This window comes from Taeniopygia guttata, chromosome 17, assembly GCF_048771995.1.
Source record: "Taeniopygia guttata chromosome 17, bTaeGut7.mat, whole genome shotgun sequence".
Lineage (NCBI taxonomy): Eukaryota > Metazoa > Chordata > Aves > Passeriformes > Estrildidae > Taeniopygia > Taeniopygia guttata.
This window is the reverse complement of record NC_133042.1, coordinates 9436921-9453339: the sequence shown is the minus strand read 5'-3', so window position 1 is coordinate 9453339 and position 16419 is coordinate 9436921. Positions and strand designations below refer to the sequence as shown.

The following is a 16419-nucleotide window of genomic DNA, read 5'->3' as shown; positions in this document are numbered from 1 at the left end:
GCAAAAAATAAACACACTTTTCCAACCAGCTGGTGTTTGATCTGAGCATGCATATGGACATCCCACGGGACTACAGAGCTCTGGTTGCACATCCCATATTCTGCTGGTCACCCTGCCAGTGGCTGAGAGACCTTCTGGAGCCAGGTCTGGAATGGAAGAGATCCTCTGGAGTTCAGAGGTCAGGATTTCACTCCTCATTTTAATCACCACTCAATAGCCCAATGACAGGCTGGGAAATCTATGACTGACAATATAACTCCAGCAAAAAAGACCTAAGTGAGCATTTGTTGTTGTTATTAACGAGAAATAGCTTTTCTGTCCGCAGAATGTGATTTTACTGGAAAACCCCCCATGGACTGGTGCACCCAAGACCTCTCAAAGATTTCTGAGCATCCATAACAGGAGTGGCACATGTGGCACTGTGAGACCTTAACCCCATATCCCATGTCCCCAGCAAGCACAGTGCCCTCCAGCTGATGGGTTGTCCTGGTGCTGCAGCTTGGTGTGATCCAGGCATTCCTTCACAGAATCATGGAATATCCTGAATTGGAAGGGACCCACAAGGATCATCAAAGCTCAACTCCCAATTCCTTCTGTAACTTGCCACAATTTTCCTAATTACAGCAAAGTGAGTTTTTTCTTCATTAAAGGAGCTGCTTTTGATGATCTGGCAGAGAGCCAGGAGTGACTAAGTGAAAAGATGCCTCACTGTCAGTGCAACAGCTCCTGGCTGTACTCTGGAGCATTCGCTCCACAGCCGGGGTGTAAGGAAGCACAGTAGGAGCACCACCTTCTCCTGCTTATCTGAAGGTGATTGGATATGAAAAGTTTAGGTCAGATCAAGCATCAGTTACATAAATCTACTGTTCCCTTAATTACAGGTACTGAGCATTTGCCTGGCAGTACATATCAGTACATACAACTCACACACTTGCTGCACAGTTACCATTAATACATCAACACAAAAGAAGAAAAAAATAAATTACAATGAGTCTTCAGCAAAGTCTTAGAACAATTTTTTGCATATTTCCCCCTTGAACAGACCACAGTAAAATGAATAATGTGGTTCACTGTGAGGAGGGACAGAGTTTTACAAACCATTAATATTTCTTGCCCTCTCTTTGCTAACTTTGCCTTGTGTACATAGAAGACTCTGACTGGAACAGAACCTGCAGAAAGAAAATTTACAGCCATATTTTAGAGGTCAGATGCGAGAGTTCAGGATGTGCTAACAGGGAGAGAGTGGTGGCCCCAGGCTGTGCTGTCAGCTCTGCTGTCCTGAGGTGAAGGAATGGCCCCGGTTCTCTCTGCAGGTCATTAGTGGGCAGGATTTAACAGGCTCACAAACTACATCTTGTCCCCTGCAAGAGGAAATACAGACTGCTGAAAACTAACTGCTTGGTCTGAGATAATAGAAAAAGAGATTTGCCTAAGCAAGAACATGAGACCTGAGAGTTCTCTGTATAAAAACCCAAAAAGGGGTTTGTGCAAGAACTGCACAAACCCAAAAAAGAACTGCTGTTCTGAATTACAATCACACACTGCAGGAAGTTTGGGTTAAGACCTATTGCAAAACAATTGCTACACAAAAGAGAATGAGACAATCGTTGTTCCAACTCTGCTCATTAAAGAAATGCAGAGACAAACCCCAGTCTTTGATCCCAGGCAGTACTAGAAGGCAACTGTACATTGCAAATGAGACATATTCATTCCTAAAAACCAAACCCCCTGCAAGTAAATAGTCAGTCCCGAAATTCCAAAGTCTTTCCCTGCTTACCTTTTTACAAGCAGGTCAAATTTTTGGAAGTAGTTTCTCAAAGCAACTCAGACATTCCACGTTAACTCTCGTGCTGCAATAAACAGCTGTAAAACTCCCTGATTTACTCCCCGGCTTGGTGTGCATGCTGAACCTCAGAAGAAATCCCACACAGAGAAAAAAAATAAGGAAAAACACCCCCAAAACCCACAGGAGAAGCAACTCAGTCCTCGGGCAAAGCACAAAAAAAGTTCCCCAGGGAAGCAGAAAGGCAATCCAGTGCCAAGTAGAAGTTCGGAGAAGAAAGAGGGAAGGCAGGCGGGCTCCCCTTGCTGCAGTCCCGGCTGAAGGTGCCTCTCCAGCAGAATCCTCCGGCTCCTCGGAGCAGATGGTATTCACACATTATTCCCCAACAGCAGCATTCCCCAGCCCAATCAGGAGGCAGCACTCAAAAGCCAAGTGCTTCCCAGACTCTGTTACAGTTTTCAATAGCTACAGCACAAGATGAATGACTCAGAAAATGAATAAGCAGGGAAAATAAAACCTGCCTCTCTCCTCGGCAGAGGCACAGGCAGGCGGGTCAGCAGCCCTGTGTGCTCAGCACTGCGTTCAACTTGAATGCACCTGCTTTTTTCCCTAAGTCCTAAATGCTGATTACTTTTTCTGTGCCTTGGATTTGTCTGATCAGCTTCATCTTGGGTTAAGTCACAAGAATTAAATCTTCTTTTTTATTTTTTTTTCCAGTCTTAAAAACAACAATCATTTGTAAGGGTCAAAACAAAGGATGAACTGTGTGTGTGCTCTTCCAGACAACTCAGACAAACCCCTCATGCCGTCCTCTGCTGAATACATCAAATATGTATTTCTAAGATTCTAATATGTATTTCTAAGTCTGTAAAGTCAGGCCTTTACAGACCCTGTTGCAAATGACATGAAATAGATAAATACATCCTCTAGTTTTGTCTGAAGTTTACCAGGAAACTTTAAATTACAATAAAACAAATATCTCTAAGAATGTATGAAATAAAACTGACTACCAACTTTCAGGGAAAGTAAAACCATCATCCACAAACTGGCCAAACTGAACTGGAAACTACTTCCAACTGCTCTGTGCAGCTTCCAGACCATCCCATGCAGAGGGCACCTCTAAATCCAACTCCTCAGCTCAAAGCCTGGCTTTTCTGACAGCTGCAGCCCAATAATAAAGGCTGACGTGCTGAACAAAGCCAGTTCCTCATGGAAACACGCACAGTGCCCGGGCTCTCCCTGGAATACCGCGGTGCTCTCCTGTTTGCACAGGAGTGCAATTCTCTCCAGCTCTGTCCAGAAGCGATTGTGAGGAGGTTGTGCTGTGCTTGCTGCTCCTGCCCCAGCACAGACCCTGCTTTTATTGCTGCTGCTCAGGGCTGAACCCTGCAAAGCTGCACACAGGCTGCAGTCGGGCCAGTGGGATCACTTACATCGCTGAAATTATTTGGGGTGAGCAACATTCCCCCAGGTCCCCCCGGACATTTCAGATCTTTGTCTCTGGCTGTAAATGGATCCTTTGCATTCCTGTCTGACACATGGACTGTGAAAAACTCTTCAGGGATATTCTCCCTGCCAGGAGAAAGACTCTTAACAGCACTTCTGCAAACACAGGGCCAGTCCGAGAGACAATAAAATTTTGTGAACTCTGGACTAACTTCTACTATTTTTGTCTTTTTTTCTTTTCCTTCATTCTGGACCAAATAAGAGAATGCTATTTGCATTTTACTTTCATATTTTCAAAACACCAGTTATCAGGGTTTTTCCCTAGGACTCAGAGCAGGACCCACATCCAGAGGCATCCTTTTGCTCCAGGCCAGGCCCTGCCCACCCAAGGCTAAGCAAACAAACCCACACAAGCAGCTCCAGCACAAAGAACAAGGGCTCATGTTATAACATCTGCCACAGCTGTCCACCAACCTCCAGCTGCAGCTAGAGAAGTATTTAAAGGTGTAAAACAAAACTAGAGTCATTTCTAGATCTGCTAGGAAAACAAACATTTTCTGAAGCCTCATTTTGGCAGGTATTTTCTGATCCCTGCACTAAGCTCCATAGCAGCCAAAATCATTTTGACAACTGACTCACTGAGCAAGGCATATGCTGGGTCTGAGCCTCTACCAGCAGGAGGAATGCTCTGCAATTACAGCTTTGCCATGTGCTGGCTCCTTGGAGATGCCGGAGAGGAAGCACATCTAAATCCAAACATGATCCCCATAATGCTCCAAGTGCTGGGATAACCCCGTGTATGCCCCACGGAACCTCGCAGGCAAATGCCCCTTTTAGATGTCATAAAGAGCACTGGCTCAGGGTAAGCAGTCTTTATTCTGTACATCCATTCCCTAGGGGGGATTTGTTAGCCAGGGATGGGAGGCATCAGCACCCATCCAGCTCTCTGGGCAGCACCAGAAGAGGAGGCTCCTGGCCAACAGCTGAGTTTCATCCTTGGAATCCCAACAACCCTTGACTGAAGGGCTCAGAAACGCCACTGGGTCAAATGTGGGGCTCAGATCTCATTAACAAGGGACACTTCCTTCTGGGCTCCTCCAGCTCCTTTCAGCTGAGTATCATTAATTCATTAATTTAAAAGCTTCTCACTTATAAACACCTCAATACATCAAAAGTATGCTTGGAACTCCTCCTCATCTCTGCTCCCAGGAAATCCCTTGCCTGTGCACTCTTCCATACCATCCAGTGAATGCTGAATCCAGTGAATGCTGAATTCTCCTGCCAGCTATGGCTGATGTAGAACATTCTGAGGGAGACTGGCAGTGCTGTGTGGAAGAGATGGATCTGGGAGGATCCCTCACAACGCTCTGAAGTTCCTCTCTTTTAGGAGGAATATAAAGAGGCCTTGAATTTGCCTGACTATGAAAAGATCCCTTTCTTTAATTCCAAGGAACCAAGAGCTGACTGTGACTGTTTCCAGCACCTCCAAGTATGGATGGTTACATTCCGTGTGTTGAATGTTGCTTCAGGATTCCATCTGGATGGTTCTCCCTTGTTAAATGCCCATAATCCAGAGGGATGCTCATCTCTTGCCCTCCTACTGATTTCAGCAGGGACTGAGAGGAAGCCACTGCATGCAACGGTTGTCCCCAGCTCAATTTCCAACCTGGAAATTGCAGAATGCATCTACAAATCATTGTGCAGTAATCTGCTGAATCCTTGATCTCCCATTCCTCTGGAGCTTTCCCACTCATCTCTGCTACCACACATAACCTACAAAAAAAGTCTGTGTTCCCAGCCCTGCTTCTGTTTTCCTCTCTGTCAGGTGTGATTTTTAATGCACACCAAGGTGTCATTGAGGCCAGGATGTCATTACTGCCCTCAAACAGTGCCTGAAGAATCTCAATTACCCACAGCAGACAAAGTTCAAGCCTGGCTGCCATCCAAGTAATTCACCTGGTTCAATGTGTACGTCAGAGACTGAAAAAAGTATGCTGTAATTATTGTGTTATTAAAGCACAATGGTTTAATTTTATTTCTTTGTGGCACAAAATCGGCATCTGTGATTCACACCTATTGTGTAGGGAATATAATTCCACTAAAGCCAGTAGTTAGGATCTGGTCTACAAGGTTGTTCAAAAAGTCAAATAAAAATCTTGCGCTCTTTAAGGATTAACAACCAAATCACAAAGAAATATTGTCGGGACACAGAAAAGAATAAACTCAGAGGTGGTTCCAGTGCTGACAAGAGCTGTACAAACTGAGATCTGAGCAATTAGAAGACACAAAGAATACATAATTCATAGATATTTTGTACTCAAGAGTTTGCACACAAATAAAACATCTTATAAATCTTCTAGCAGCTTGCAGAAAGCTGCTGAGCTGTCTTTTATTTGTGGAGCAGCAAGTGGCTATGGTACAAAAGAGAAATCCATAGCTCTGATATGTCATCCCTCCGAAATGGGTAATTTAGGGTTATGGTTTCGGAATCAGCACATTCTTCAGCAAGTTTCTTCCAATATTTTTTTTTTTTTTTAAAGAAGTAAATCCATACCACTACATTAAAAAGAACTCTTCAAAAAGTCAGAGCTGTAAGACACCACAAAATGACAATAATCTTTCTCTACACGCCTGCATTCCAGAGAATGGAAAGAAAAGAATGGGTGGGGGAGAAGGAGAAAATAACGTGGGGGTTGCTTTAATGATTTTTAAAATCCATAAGAGAACCTGTAAGTTTCTGTGAGCCTTCATCCTGTGTAGAGAAAAGTTACAGAACTCCCTGAACAAATCTCCAAATGAAGAGCAGCCTGTCAGGCTGTGTTCAAGGCAGTCAAGCACTGCAGCTCCCTGGAGAATCACAGAGAAAAATCCAGTAACCACAGCTCCCGCAGGTGATGCAAAACCCACGGGTTTTATTCCAGGGGCTGTTATGTCAAAGCAACCAACACAGCTTAAATCTCATTTCAGGCCCCCACATAAATGAGTGGTGATTCCCTGCTCCAGCTACAAGCAATAATAAATCTATGAGGCATCTCCATGAAAAGCTAGCAACTTAATTTGATTAGGAAAAAAAAAACTGTGCTAAGAAATGAGACACAGCTTCCCTGTCTTGAATATTCCACCAACGTCCTGTGAGCTGAATTCATGCATGTTAGTAAGCAAATGGAAGGGCTGCAGGAGGCAAAAAAAAGCAACTCTCAAGTACATTATTGCCACAAATTCTTCAGAACAGCTTTTTCTGTCATTAATCATCTCTTGATTGTGCTGGCAATAAGCAACACAGAAGGAACCGAGGCTGAATTTTAAGGTAGATGGTTAACACACGTGACTGTCAGGTAGAGCAAAAATTAAAGAATGGACTTCATTTTGCTGGCAGAAAAGGGGATTTGATTTGGCATTCTTGACGATAAAAAGGCACTTTTACAGCAAGCACGGGAGTTTTAAGTCATGGTCACTCCCCAGGGCATTAAGACTTGTCACATGAGCAGCCCCCTTGGACAAACACAGCAGTTCCCAGCACATCCAGAGCTGCTGGATAGCCAAGGGACCCAGGAGCTGCTTCCAGAACAAGGAAACGTTCTCAGGGGGCAAATCTTCCTGAACAGAACTCTGCTGGCTGATTCCTGAGAACTTTCTGTTTACTGAATTCATGCAAAATAATGCCTGGAATCTCAGAACAGCAGCTGAGTCCCTCAGCCCTGCAGTGCCACAGCTCCAGCACCAGCACAGGGGAGGAATTGACCTTCTGATCAATAAATGGTTCAACCCATTTGCTTACAGTGAGATAGTCTGAATAAAAGTAATTTAAACAAACTGAAAGGAAGATGGGGATTTACACAGTTAGGAAGGGGAAGCAGTGAAGTTTTTTCCCATATCCTTGGTACCAGCAGTGCTTGCTTATCTCTCATTTCCCAGCTTATGAACCTTCCCAGTGTTTGCCGACTTATTCAAATATTTTGTAGGAAAACGAAGTTTCTACACAATGTGACAGAAAATACTTTAGATGCCTGTAAGAGAAGAATGAGAACCTATATATCTTAAATTCTGCATTCTAAATTCAGTGAGGAATTTAACATGTTAAAGAAAATAAAGTTAAACTTATTTTTCCCTCAGAACCCAGACACTCTCTGTGACTCCTAAAGGCCAGAGTCTAACATTGGGATGGACAAGAACACCTGCTTACATATTTGTTAATATCAGTTCAAACTATGCATGCACTTCCCTGAAAATCCTAAAACTTCCTGCTGTAAAGAAAATGAGATTTAACTCTGTGTCACAGTGATCTAAGAGGAGGTAGATGCTGTTCTTCTAGAGAGGAATTAATATAACTACATGTGAAATAGAATAGAAAAGAGAAATAAGAAGTGTGAGACTCCCCTCTTAATATTTTCATGCAAATATCATCATTTGAAACACCACTGAAATCTGTCCTTGATTATTTTAAATTCTATTTCAGCAGGGCACAGAGCCCCAAGTAAAGCAGTGCTGCCCACTTACATCTACCCAGTCAACTGTTCACATAGTTTAAATGTTACTTCATTCCCTTAACCACATTCTTTCCACACAGTTTTAGGTCTCTGTGATATTAACACTGCAGTTGTGTCAGACTTGAAGCTCTGTTTATCAGCAGAGAATATGCTGTGGGAAATCCATAACTACTTCCTGAACAATATTTGTGTAGGAAGTGGAATATTTAGTGGATTTCAAGCTGTATTCAGAATATACCAAATGCATATTAAACAGCTGAGAATCAATTTATTCCAAAAATCACCATCTGAAATTGTTTTCATAAACACAAATACTTTGTTGTCCTCAATGCAGCCAATTCTCTCCACTAACAGAGAAATAAGACTTGCTAACAACTTTTCCCCTCAATTTATGCTTTTTTGTGTGCTTTCCAACAGACTGGATAGCAGAACATCAGCATGTGGAATGCTATAAATCCATGGAATAGCTACGTTTTTAACCATGGACTTTAATTCCAGGGTGAATTTATGTGGTCCTTGGCTAAATATATCCTCCTAAGTAAATTACTCATGCATCTGCCTGTAGGAAAGCTTTCTGCAGATAAAGAATCTGTTCCTAAATGCTACATCCAACAGCACATACAGAACAAAGTTCCATTCTTTTCTCAGTGCCAAAAAGCCCCCCAAGCTGAAAAAGGTGGAATGAACAGGTCCCTCTTCCCTCTGCACAGACTGCTCAGGAGACAGGTTAATTCTGCCTGCTTCCTGCTCCTTCCAGTAGAATAAATATCTCAATGTATTAGGCTACTACATGTTTGTCTCCAGATCCTGTAAACAGAGGGATTTCTAAGCTCTTGTGAAGCACATTCCCACATTCATTTCCACTTATCCATGCAGCAGACAGTACAAACACATGCCTACCCCTGTGCCTTTAGCAGGATGGGTAACTCAGACACTCTCATTATCCTTTTTTTCCCTTTCTCTTCTATGTTTCCTACTTCTTACCATTGGAGTTGTCCTGGTCCAAAGGATTATCTGGTTCCATTACTTCAAATAAAAGCATCCAACATGCAGTTCTCCATGCAGCAGAGGCATAAAAACACAGCAGTTGCCTAAGCTGATTCACCTGATTTATGAATTAGTGCAGCATCCATAAGAGGCTGTGTTTCTTCTTTTGTATTACATCTGGCTCCTTTTCCCACTCGATGGCTGGGTATTACAGCATGCAGGCCTTTTTCCAGCATCCTCTTAATGCATTATATTTAAAGTAGCAGCAACCTTTTTCTCCCATCCCCCAGACTAAGTTACAGCAGTAACTAGGCTGAGCTGGCAGCAAGCGCAGCTCATTCAGAACAGGACCTGCAAGCGTTCTCCGAGTCCTGGTGCTGCATAAAGAGGATGATTGATACAATAAAAAGTAAGTGGGCTTTGACACAGCACGGGATGCACTGCACAAAATCCCACCAAAACCAGGCAGAGGTCCTGAGGGTTTGGGGAATGCCTCGCTGAAACCAACAGTCTGCACCCCCTCATGCACAAACACAAATTAAGTGCTGTTCCCTCCTCCTCCCCCTCCCCGCGCCAATCTTTTATAACCCTGGATCTCCTCCAGCAATAGTCTGTTCCTCCACTCGGTTTATAATAAACTCTGCCATTCCCCTGTGTCCCTGGGGCTGGCATGGAGAGGAAGGAGCTGTTTGCAGAATGAATAGCCCAGCCCGGGCCTGGCTGGGCAGCAGCTCCGGGACTCTGTGCCGGGCACTCAGAACCTGCTGCAGCAGCAGCCTTTGGCTGGGGACTTTGTCCTGCATTTCCCAGCTCTGCCAAGGCAGGGCTGCTGCTAGGCTGGTGTTGGAAAGGCTCCTGCAAAGGAGCTGAAGGACGAGCCCCAGCTTGGCTGGACTCGGATGGTAAGTGACACCAGAGCCTCCACAGAGCCCGTATCAGCTGACAGCCAGATCGCAGCGCTGCAAGGCAGGTCACCTTCACTCCGCTCCTTGGGTCTGCTGCTACCTCCTCGAGACCTCTCGTCATTCACAACTGCTCCCTGTGCCTCAGTCTTCTGTGATAGTGACATTGAAATATATCTTATGCCACAGGAAAGGAGCTGAAACCTCCCAGCTTTACAGGCTTTGAACTTTTTGGATAAATGCTACACAAGGGCTGAGGAAGAAGACTCCACCACCTGGCTGAGAAATGAAAATTTCATTTTCTCTGAAGACAAGTCCACAAAATAACAGAAAAATATATCAAAGTGCAACTCTAAACCAAGCTGTGCCTCCAAAAGGTAGATTCATATTGTTGTTACAACAATCCTGAAAGAATTATTCAAATCTAGCTTTCAGGATCAATTTTACCTTGAACCCACAGTTCCAACTCTTTCCTCCACACTCCAGCTAAGGCATTAAGACATACCTTGCTTTTCACCGAATCCAAGGCAAGGCTCGCCCACAGCACCTAGAGCAGCCTGAGTGCATGCTGGGGTTGCCGTGGCTGGTGCCAGAGCACCGAGGCAGGCCGGGGATGCTGTTTCGGGCCCCGGGTACCGCTCCCCCTTCCCGGAGCCAGGGAAGCGGCTCTGGAGCTGCCGCTGCCGCCGGGGGCTCCGGGCTGTGGGCGGACAAACGAATGGCTGGCTGAAGGCAGCAAAACACGGAGCTCTGCCTGGAGGAATTAACAGCAGCCTGACAGGACTCTGCGGTAATTGTGCCTTGCAAACCCATTTTAGCACTGCTCCTGAGGGCTAGGCCGTATTAATAGAAGAAAGACTCATTTCCATCTATTTGTTTTAAGTATTGCACAGTCTGTAGCCTGTTAAATACTGTTCTGAGATCTCTGCCCTGGGGGAAATTACAGTGCTGCAAACCCTCCATTCTCCCCCCTCGCACCCTACGCTCCCGATGTTCTTTACAACTTCAATACTTCTCCCACTCGCTGACAAAACAAAAAAACCTCCCTCTTTCCACCTTCCCCACAAAAACACCTACTCGGTGACTGCAGGCACAGGCACAGCCTGTCAGCAGTGCTCCACCTGCTCTGGGTCATGTCCACGGGCCAGGAGCAGTGCCTGATGGAAAAAGAAGTCTTAACTTCTGACTGGCACATTGCATCCCTCCAGGCTGTCAGAAATGGGCATGGAAAGGATCTGGAGACCTTTGGGGGTGAGGAGGCCTGAGCAGGTATCATCTGCCTGTTCTGCACCCCAGGATGTGGGGATATACAAACACAGGCTGTGACTCACCGACTCCTCGATCACAAGGGACTAAAAATGCCTGGAGAATCAGGACTGTCGACGTAAAGGAACCCATACTTCTGCAAGGAATGTCTGAGTCAAGACAAATTATAGACAGAGAAACAATTTGTATTCTGCCATGAAACAGATGCTGCATATATATAATAGAGACAGTTTAGAGCCAGAAAAGAATAAACACCTGTGAAGTCTTTCCTTGTGGAGAGTCAGAAATAATTCAGGAATGCTACAGAATAGCTAAGACCAAGAAATCAAGATAGGAAAGTGAAAAGTAATAGTTATTTAGACCTCAATGATTTTTTTGTGACAACCAATTTGATTTTAATGACATCCAAATGATTTGCTAATCTCTAGTTACAGACCTAGTAAAAATTAATTCTTATGTCTAAGTCAAAATGATGTCAATATTTTGGCTAAGACTCTTCACAATTCCTAACAATTGAGCAATTGTCATACCTTCATTGTTTGAGCTCAGCTCATGCAGCGAGGCAAAGGAGCTTATGCCATGACTGTGAAAAACAAGGGACAGTTGGAAGACCAGGGCTTTGATCACTCGGGATTTTAATTGCTCAGACACTGAAAGGAAAACTGCAGAAGTGAAGAGGGAAATGATTTTCAGACAAATGGCTGGATGGTCAGAGGCTGTGCTAGACCAAATCCTAGGAAATGAGCCAAGCGCACTGAACTAATGAGCGTGGAAAGAGAAGTCCAGCGAGCATGTTCCCTGCAATACCCATGAGGTTAAGTGGAACACAAAATGGAGAGCTTTGGAAAGCTGACTCTTCAAGGAAGGAATTTAGAAATTGTTGGATGGAAATGGAAATTAAATGTCTTCTGTTACTGTCTAATCAGAGCATCTCTGCATTCCCCTCAATAGCTGGTTTGGAGACAGAAAAAGAACTTCTCTCTAATTGCCTAATGGCTGCATGATGTTTGCTTCAGCATCTTTTATGTCCCAGGCTCCAGTCGTGCTCAATATGTCAGACTACACTGGAGGAATTGGGAGCTGCTACTTCCTACCTCCTATGTCTTTTCCTAACAGATGGAATCATCACTCACATTGGCATTTATTTTACACCGTAACATGAAATTGTAAACAAGAAAGATGACCCTTGCTTCTGGTTTGCTGTAACGCTTGGGAGAAATCACCTCATCTCTCTTCAGAGATCAGCACTGAATCTCTATCACGAAGTAATTGTTTATTTCCAGATTAAGCAATACAGTCTTAAGTTTGCAGTGTAATGCAGTGATATAACTGCTCTTGAATTTATTTCAGAGGAAAGGGTTTCCTTTGTAGGTCTGTTTGGACCAGGTTTCCCCACTTCATGTATAGTAGCAATAGAACACAGCCAGCAGAGTCTATAAAAAGCCTGTTTTCTGTTCTACCAGGTGCCTAAAGAGCTATAGGAAAAAGTAAGTAGAAATATTGTATGAACAAGTGCAGCCGAGAGACGCTGTGAGAACAACACTCCATTCTTTAAAATACTATTCCATTCATCCAGAAGATAACTCATCCTCCTCAGTAGTGTCCCACTATGGGAGAAACCAAATTTGGACTTGTTGATTTAAAGGTCTTTTCCACCCTCAATGACTCCGGGATTCTGTGACTCCACAAGGAGCCATGAGAGCCCCTGAGCTGGCTGTGCAGGAAGGAGTGAGGGCAGCTCCAGCTGCCTTTCCCCGGGAGCAGAGCGGGCTCCGTTCCCTGGCGGCGGCTGGAGGCGGCTGCTGGGAGGGGGCAAAGGCCCAGCGTGGTGCCCCAGCTGCTGCCACCACCCAGCCCTTCCCAGAACACAAATTCCCATGTAGGAGGGAGCAATCAATGCCTGCGGGTTGAAAAGCCAGCCAGGCACAGACCTGCTTAACAAAACCCTTTGCCAAGGTTACCGGGGGTGTTGTCAAAGCCTCCTCTTTTGTGAGGGCTGAATAACAATTCATACCCAGTAACCAGCTTCAGTTTCTTTGGCTTTACCTGGCACGTTTTCAAAGTCACTGCTCATGGCTGGGGCTGTTCCCATTGAGATGCAGCTTATCTTGCCCTGGACAGCAAGTGCAGGGATCATCTGACTCCAGAAGTTCATGCCAAAGCCCTTTTGTGCTGCTTTGCTGCTTGAGCTGAACTACAGCTCTTAGAAATGTGCTTGAATATGTCACAGACACAAATGGAAATGATGCAGCCTTGGTTACTTCATACTGGGGGGGAAGAATTTCACTTAGAGAAGTTAAATATTGCTGGGATCTTCAGGAGGCCCCATTTGCAGAGCAGCCCCAGCTATGAAGATTCTGTCTGTGCAAATGCTCCTGCTATTAAGTCAGCAGGCTTTTATCTTAATTTTCAGAAGAAGGTGATGCTCTAATCACACATCTGAGGTGGTAACTTTTCATCCAGAACTCAGCAAAGCTCCACCACAGAGAAAAAGCATGTGCAAAAAAAAAAGGTGTAATGATTAAATGGAGTGTGAAAAGCTGCAAGATCAGTGTTGGAGAAAAAGGCAATGTGAAAGACATTCCCCAGGATATCAGTGCAAGGACTGGCTCCTGTCACACCTTCCCTCAGTGCTCTCTGTGCTGTGAACTGTTAGGAGTTTGGTGTATCAGCATGGTCTCTGGTGGAAGAGCAGTTCTGTATCTGGTATGTGCCCAAAACACAGCCCTTCCTGAACCCCCTTTGCATTCAGAAGCCTTTTGCTGAACAGACTGAGCCTTTTATCTCTATTTAAATCTCTGCCACAAACTACTAAATCTTGTAATCATTAACAAACAAAAGTCTAAAGAAAAGAAAACAACAAAATGCTTCAGAGTTACAGACTCCATAGTAATTATAGAAAATACAGCTACTGCTATGAAAGAAGCACACATTAAATATCCTACTGTGAAAAATGCCAACAATCAAATGTAGTCAATATTTTAAAGACCAAAAATTGATAATAACATCAGTTCATTATTTAAGGGTCACTAGAACATAACACCACCTCCTGCTACTGTAAACCTCAGACTGAGGAAAGTGTCTTTGGGCTTCTTTAGTAAAACCCTACTGGCAGTTTAATGGAGGAAAATAAAACTAAACTGACTCCTGGGCAGGAACAACAAAAGGTCTGCAACACCCAGAGTTCTGTGCCCAATTTACCGAGCTGTCTGCTGAGATTCCATCTGAGCTGACTCTATGGATTCCTCACCATGTTCCTGCAGTTGTCTCCTAGAAACAGGAACAAGAAGCATTTGCTGTTTTCTCAGCCCTTTTGAAAAACTCTGCAAAGCTTTGTTCACGTTCCGGATGCCCTGGGATCCGTGTGTGGATGGACAGCCTTGGACAGCGCATTTCGCTTTGCTGCCTCGTTATGGAAATGAGATACAGCAGCAACAGGTGTAACATCAATGTATCATTAATAAAAACTCCCATGAAAGTACCCATAGAAAAGGAAATTCATATAAACATTTGGATACTTAACCAGGATCCCAAGGATATCCAAACATTGGATCAGTAGCTTACAGGTGTAGACTAAATGGAAATTTACTCATCCTTCTTGCACCAAGCTAAATTCATAGTGACTGAAGCTCTGAAGGGATCTTAATGACAGCAGCATGGGGGAAATCACATGCAGACTCTTGAAACATGGAAAGAAATTCTACCTGACGTGTCTGTGAAGGTTTAGGCTAAAAGAAATATAATCCAAATAAACTACTAAATCCTCAATAATGTCTGCTGGAAAAGTAGCCCTGGTATAGCATTTATAAATCTTTTTGTATATTGAATGTCACCTTTTCTTCCCTCTCCCAGGTATGGCCAGTGTCATACTCAGTGTAAATGAGGGAAAAACTGACATTCAGATCCTCTGAAATCTTGATGTCCACAGAGCAGTAGATTATTCCATACCTCCATAGTTACAGTATAGAAATGCTGGACTCCTTTCCATTTGCAAGTTCTCTCAGAAATACATGGAACTTAGAAAGAAGAAAAAAATCCAGATAGTGTTTAGGCACGTGAACAAAGCTGCTGCATTAAAACATAGTGTGAGCCCTCAAAGGCTGTCAGTTTGTCTGCTCTGAGCCTGCTCCTTTTTCTTCATTTATTGTTTCCTGTCTTTCTCTCCTTCTCTCCCTTTCAGTTTAGGGATTCAGCTAATTGTTGTCCTTCCAGATCAAGCAGCCCCTTCATTTCACTGGCTTTTTGAGGCTAAATTACTCCATATGGGTTTCTGTGTTATGTGAAGCAAAATGTAAAGATTTTGAGCTAACTTTTGTTTGTTGCTGTCACTTGGAAAGTTATACTGAAGATAAATGATGGCTTATTCTTTCTTAGGGTTTCTAATCTGTTTCTGGTTTGAAAAAAAAAGCTTATAATGTCTCTTTTTGGGATATTACTGTCAGTCTTTCTTTTTGTCGTCCAGTAACTTCTGGGTTCACATTCACTTTTTCAATATTCTCCCTTGCTTTAGGCAGAATAAAAGTATGAGAACACAGTCTCTGTTCTTACTCAGTTAGCTCTGCCTGAGACAAGCCCTCAGAAACAGATCGAAACACCTGACAGAGAAACCAGTTTTAACTCAGTTTCCATAGAATTGTTGAGATATTGGTGTGGGTGTAAAACACTTCCAGCAATCTCATTTCAGACTTGGCTAGCAAATGCAAAACTTCACTGAAATCAACAGGAAGAGGAAACATAAGGTGAAAAGACAGAAAATAAATGCTCATCTTGGCATCCTTGGGAGGTTCAGACCTGCTATTCATTATGCTGATGAACAAAAAATCCTGACTAACCAATCATCTATCTCACACTTCCTTTCCTGACTTGTATGATATTTCTTTAGTTAGTCCATATGAGGCTTATCCTTTGTCTTTCCTACAGAGTATTTTGGGAATCTAAAACAGTTATTCAGGAGTCCCACCCTCTTGATTCATCCTTCCACCATAGATCAGCCCGCAGGTGAGGGATGCTTCACCCAGTTACCCTGAAATGCTTCTTAGCTCAGCACAGATGAAGGTCAAACCTAATTAACATTTCCTTACAGCATTTTAGGCAATACAGCTACAAAGACAAGAAATGAAAGAAAAACATTTTAGTGTACTAAAACCCAAATTAAAGACACAAGTTCCTCTCTCTGTGCACGTGGCTGATTGATACAGTTGGATTTCCACATCGAGGCATTCTGTCTCTGCTTACTTTACCCACTCATTCTAGACCCCCTTTCCTGGTGGAACATGCTGGGTTTTGTGACTGATCTTCCTGTATATCTCATCTCCTCTAGAAACTCCAGTAAGGTGTTTCATCTTCTTCATCAACTAATTCATTTTCTGTACCAAGTCTGGCTTGCTGCAGTGTGTAACTGCTTTAGACTCAGCTGCTGATGCTGTCTGTTCAGACGTGTGTGTCCACCTCTCCCTAGGCAATATGAGCATCCCCAGACTCTCCAATCTTCTAGCTTTGTTCTAACTGAAATTATTACAATGGATTAAAAGTACTTTTTTTCCTCCTT

The 16419-nt window shown here is 43.7% G+C and overlaps 1 protein-coding gene across 3 annotated transcripts in view; it reads right to left on the bottom strand.

The window, feature by feature from the left end:
* DAB2IP (DAB2 interacting protein) overlaps positions 1 to 9271 on the bottom strand; it is a 155176-nt gene extending 145905 nt beyond the window's left edge. The window contains exon 1 of one of the 3 annotated variants that reach the window (XM_030286618.4): positions 8701 to 9271. In XM_030286618.4, the coding sequence (XP_030142478.3) occupies positions 8701 to 8758 (58 nt within the window). In that variant the 5' untranslated portion in view covers positions 8759 to 9271. Of the gene's footprint in view, positions 1 to 1777; positions 2275 to 8700 lie in introns of those variants that run through there. The other 2 variants (XM_030286614.4, XM_030286620.4) reach the window with 2 other exon arrangements.
* Between the last annotated feature and the right edge of the window lie 7148 nt (positions 9272 to 16419).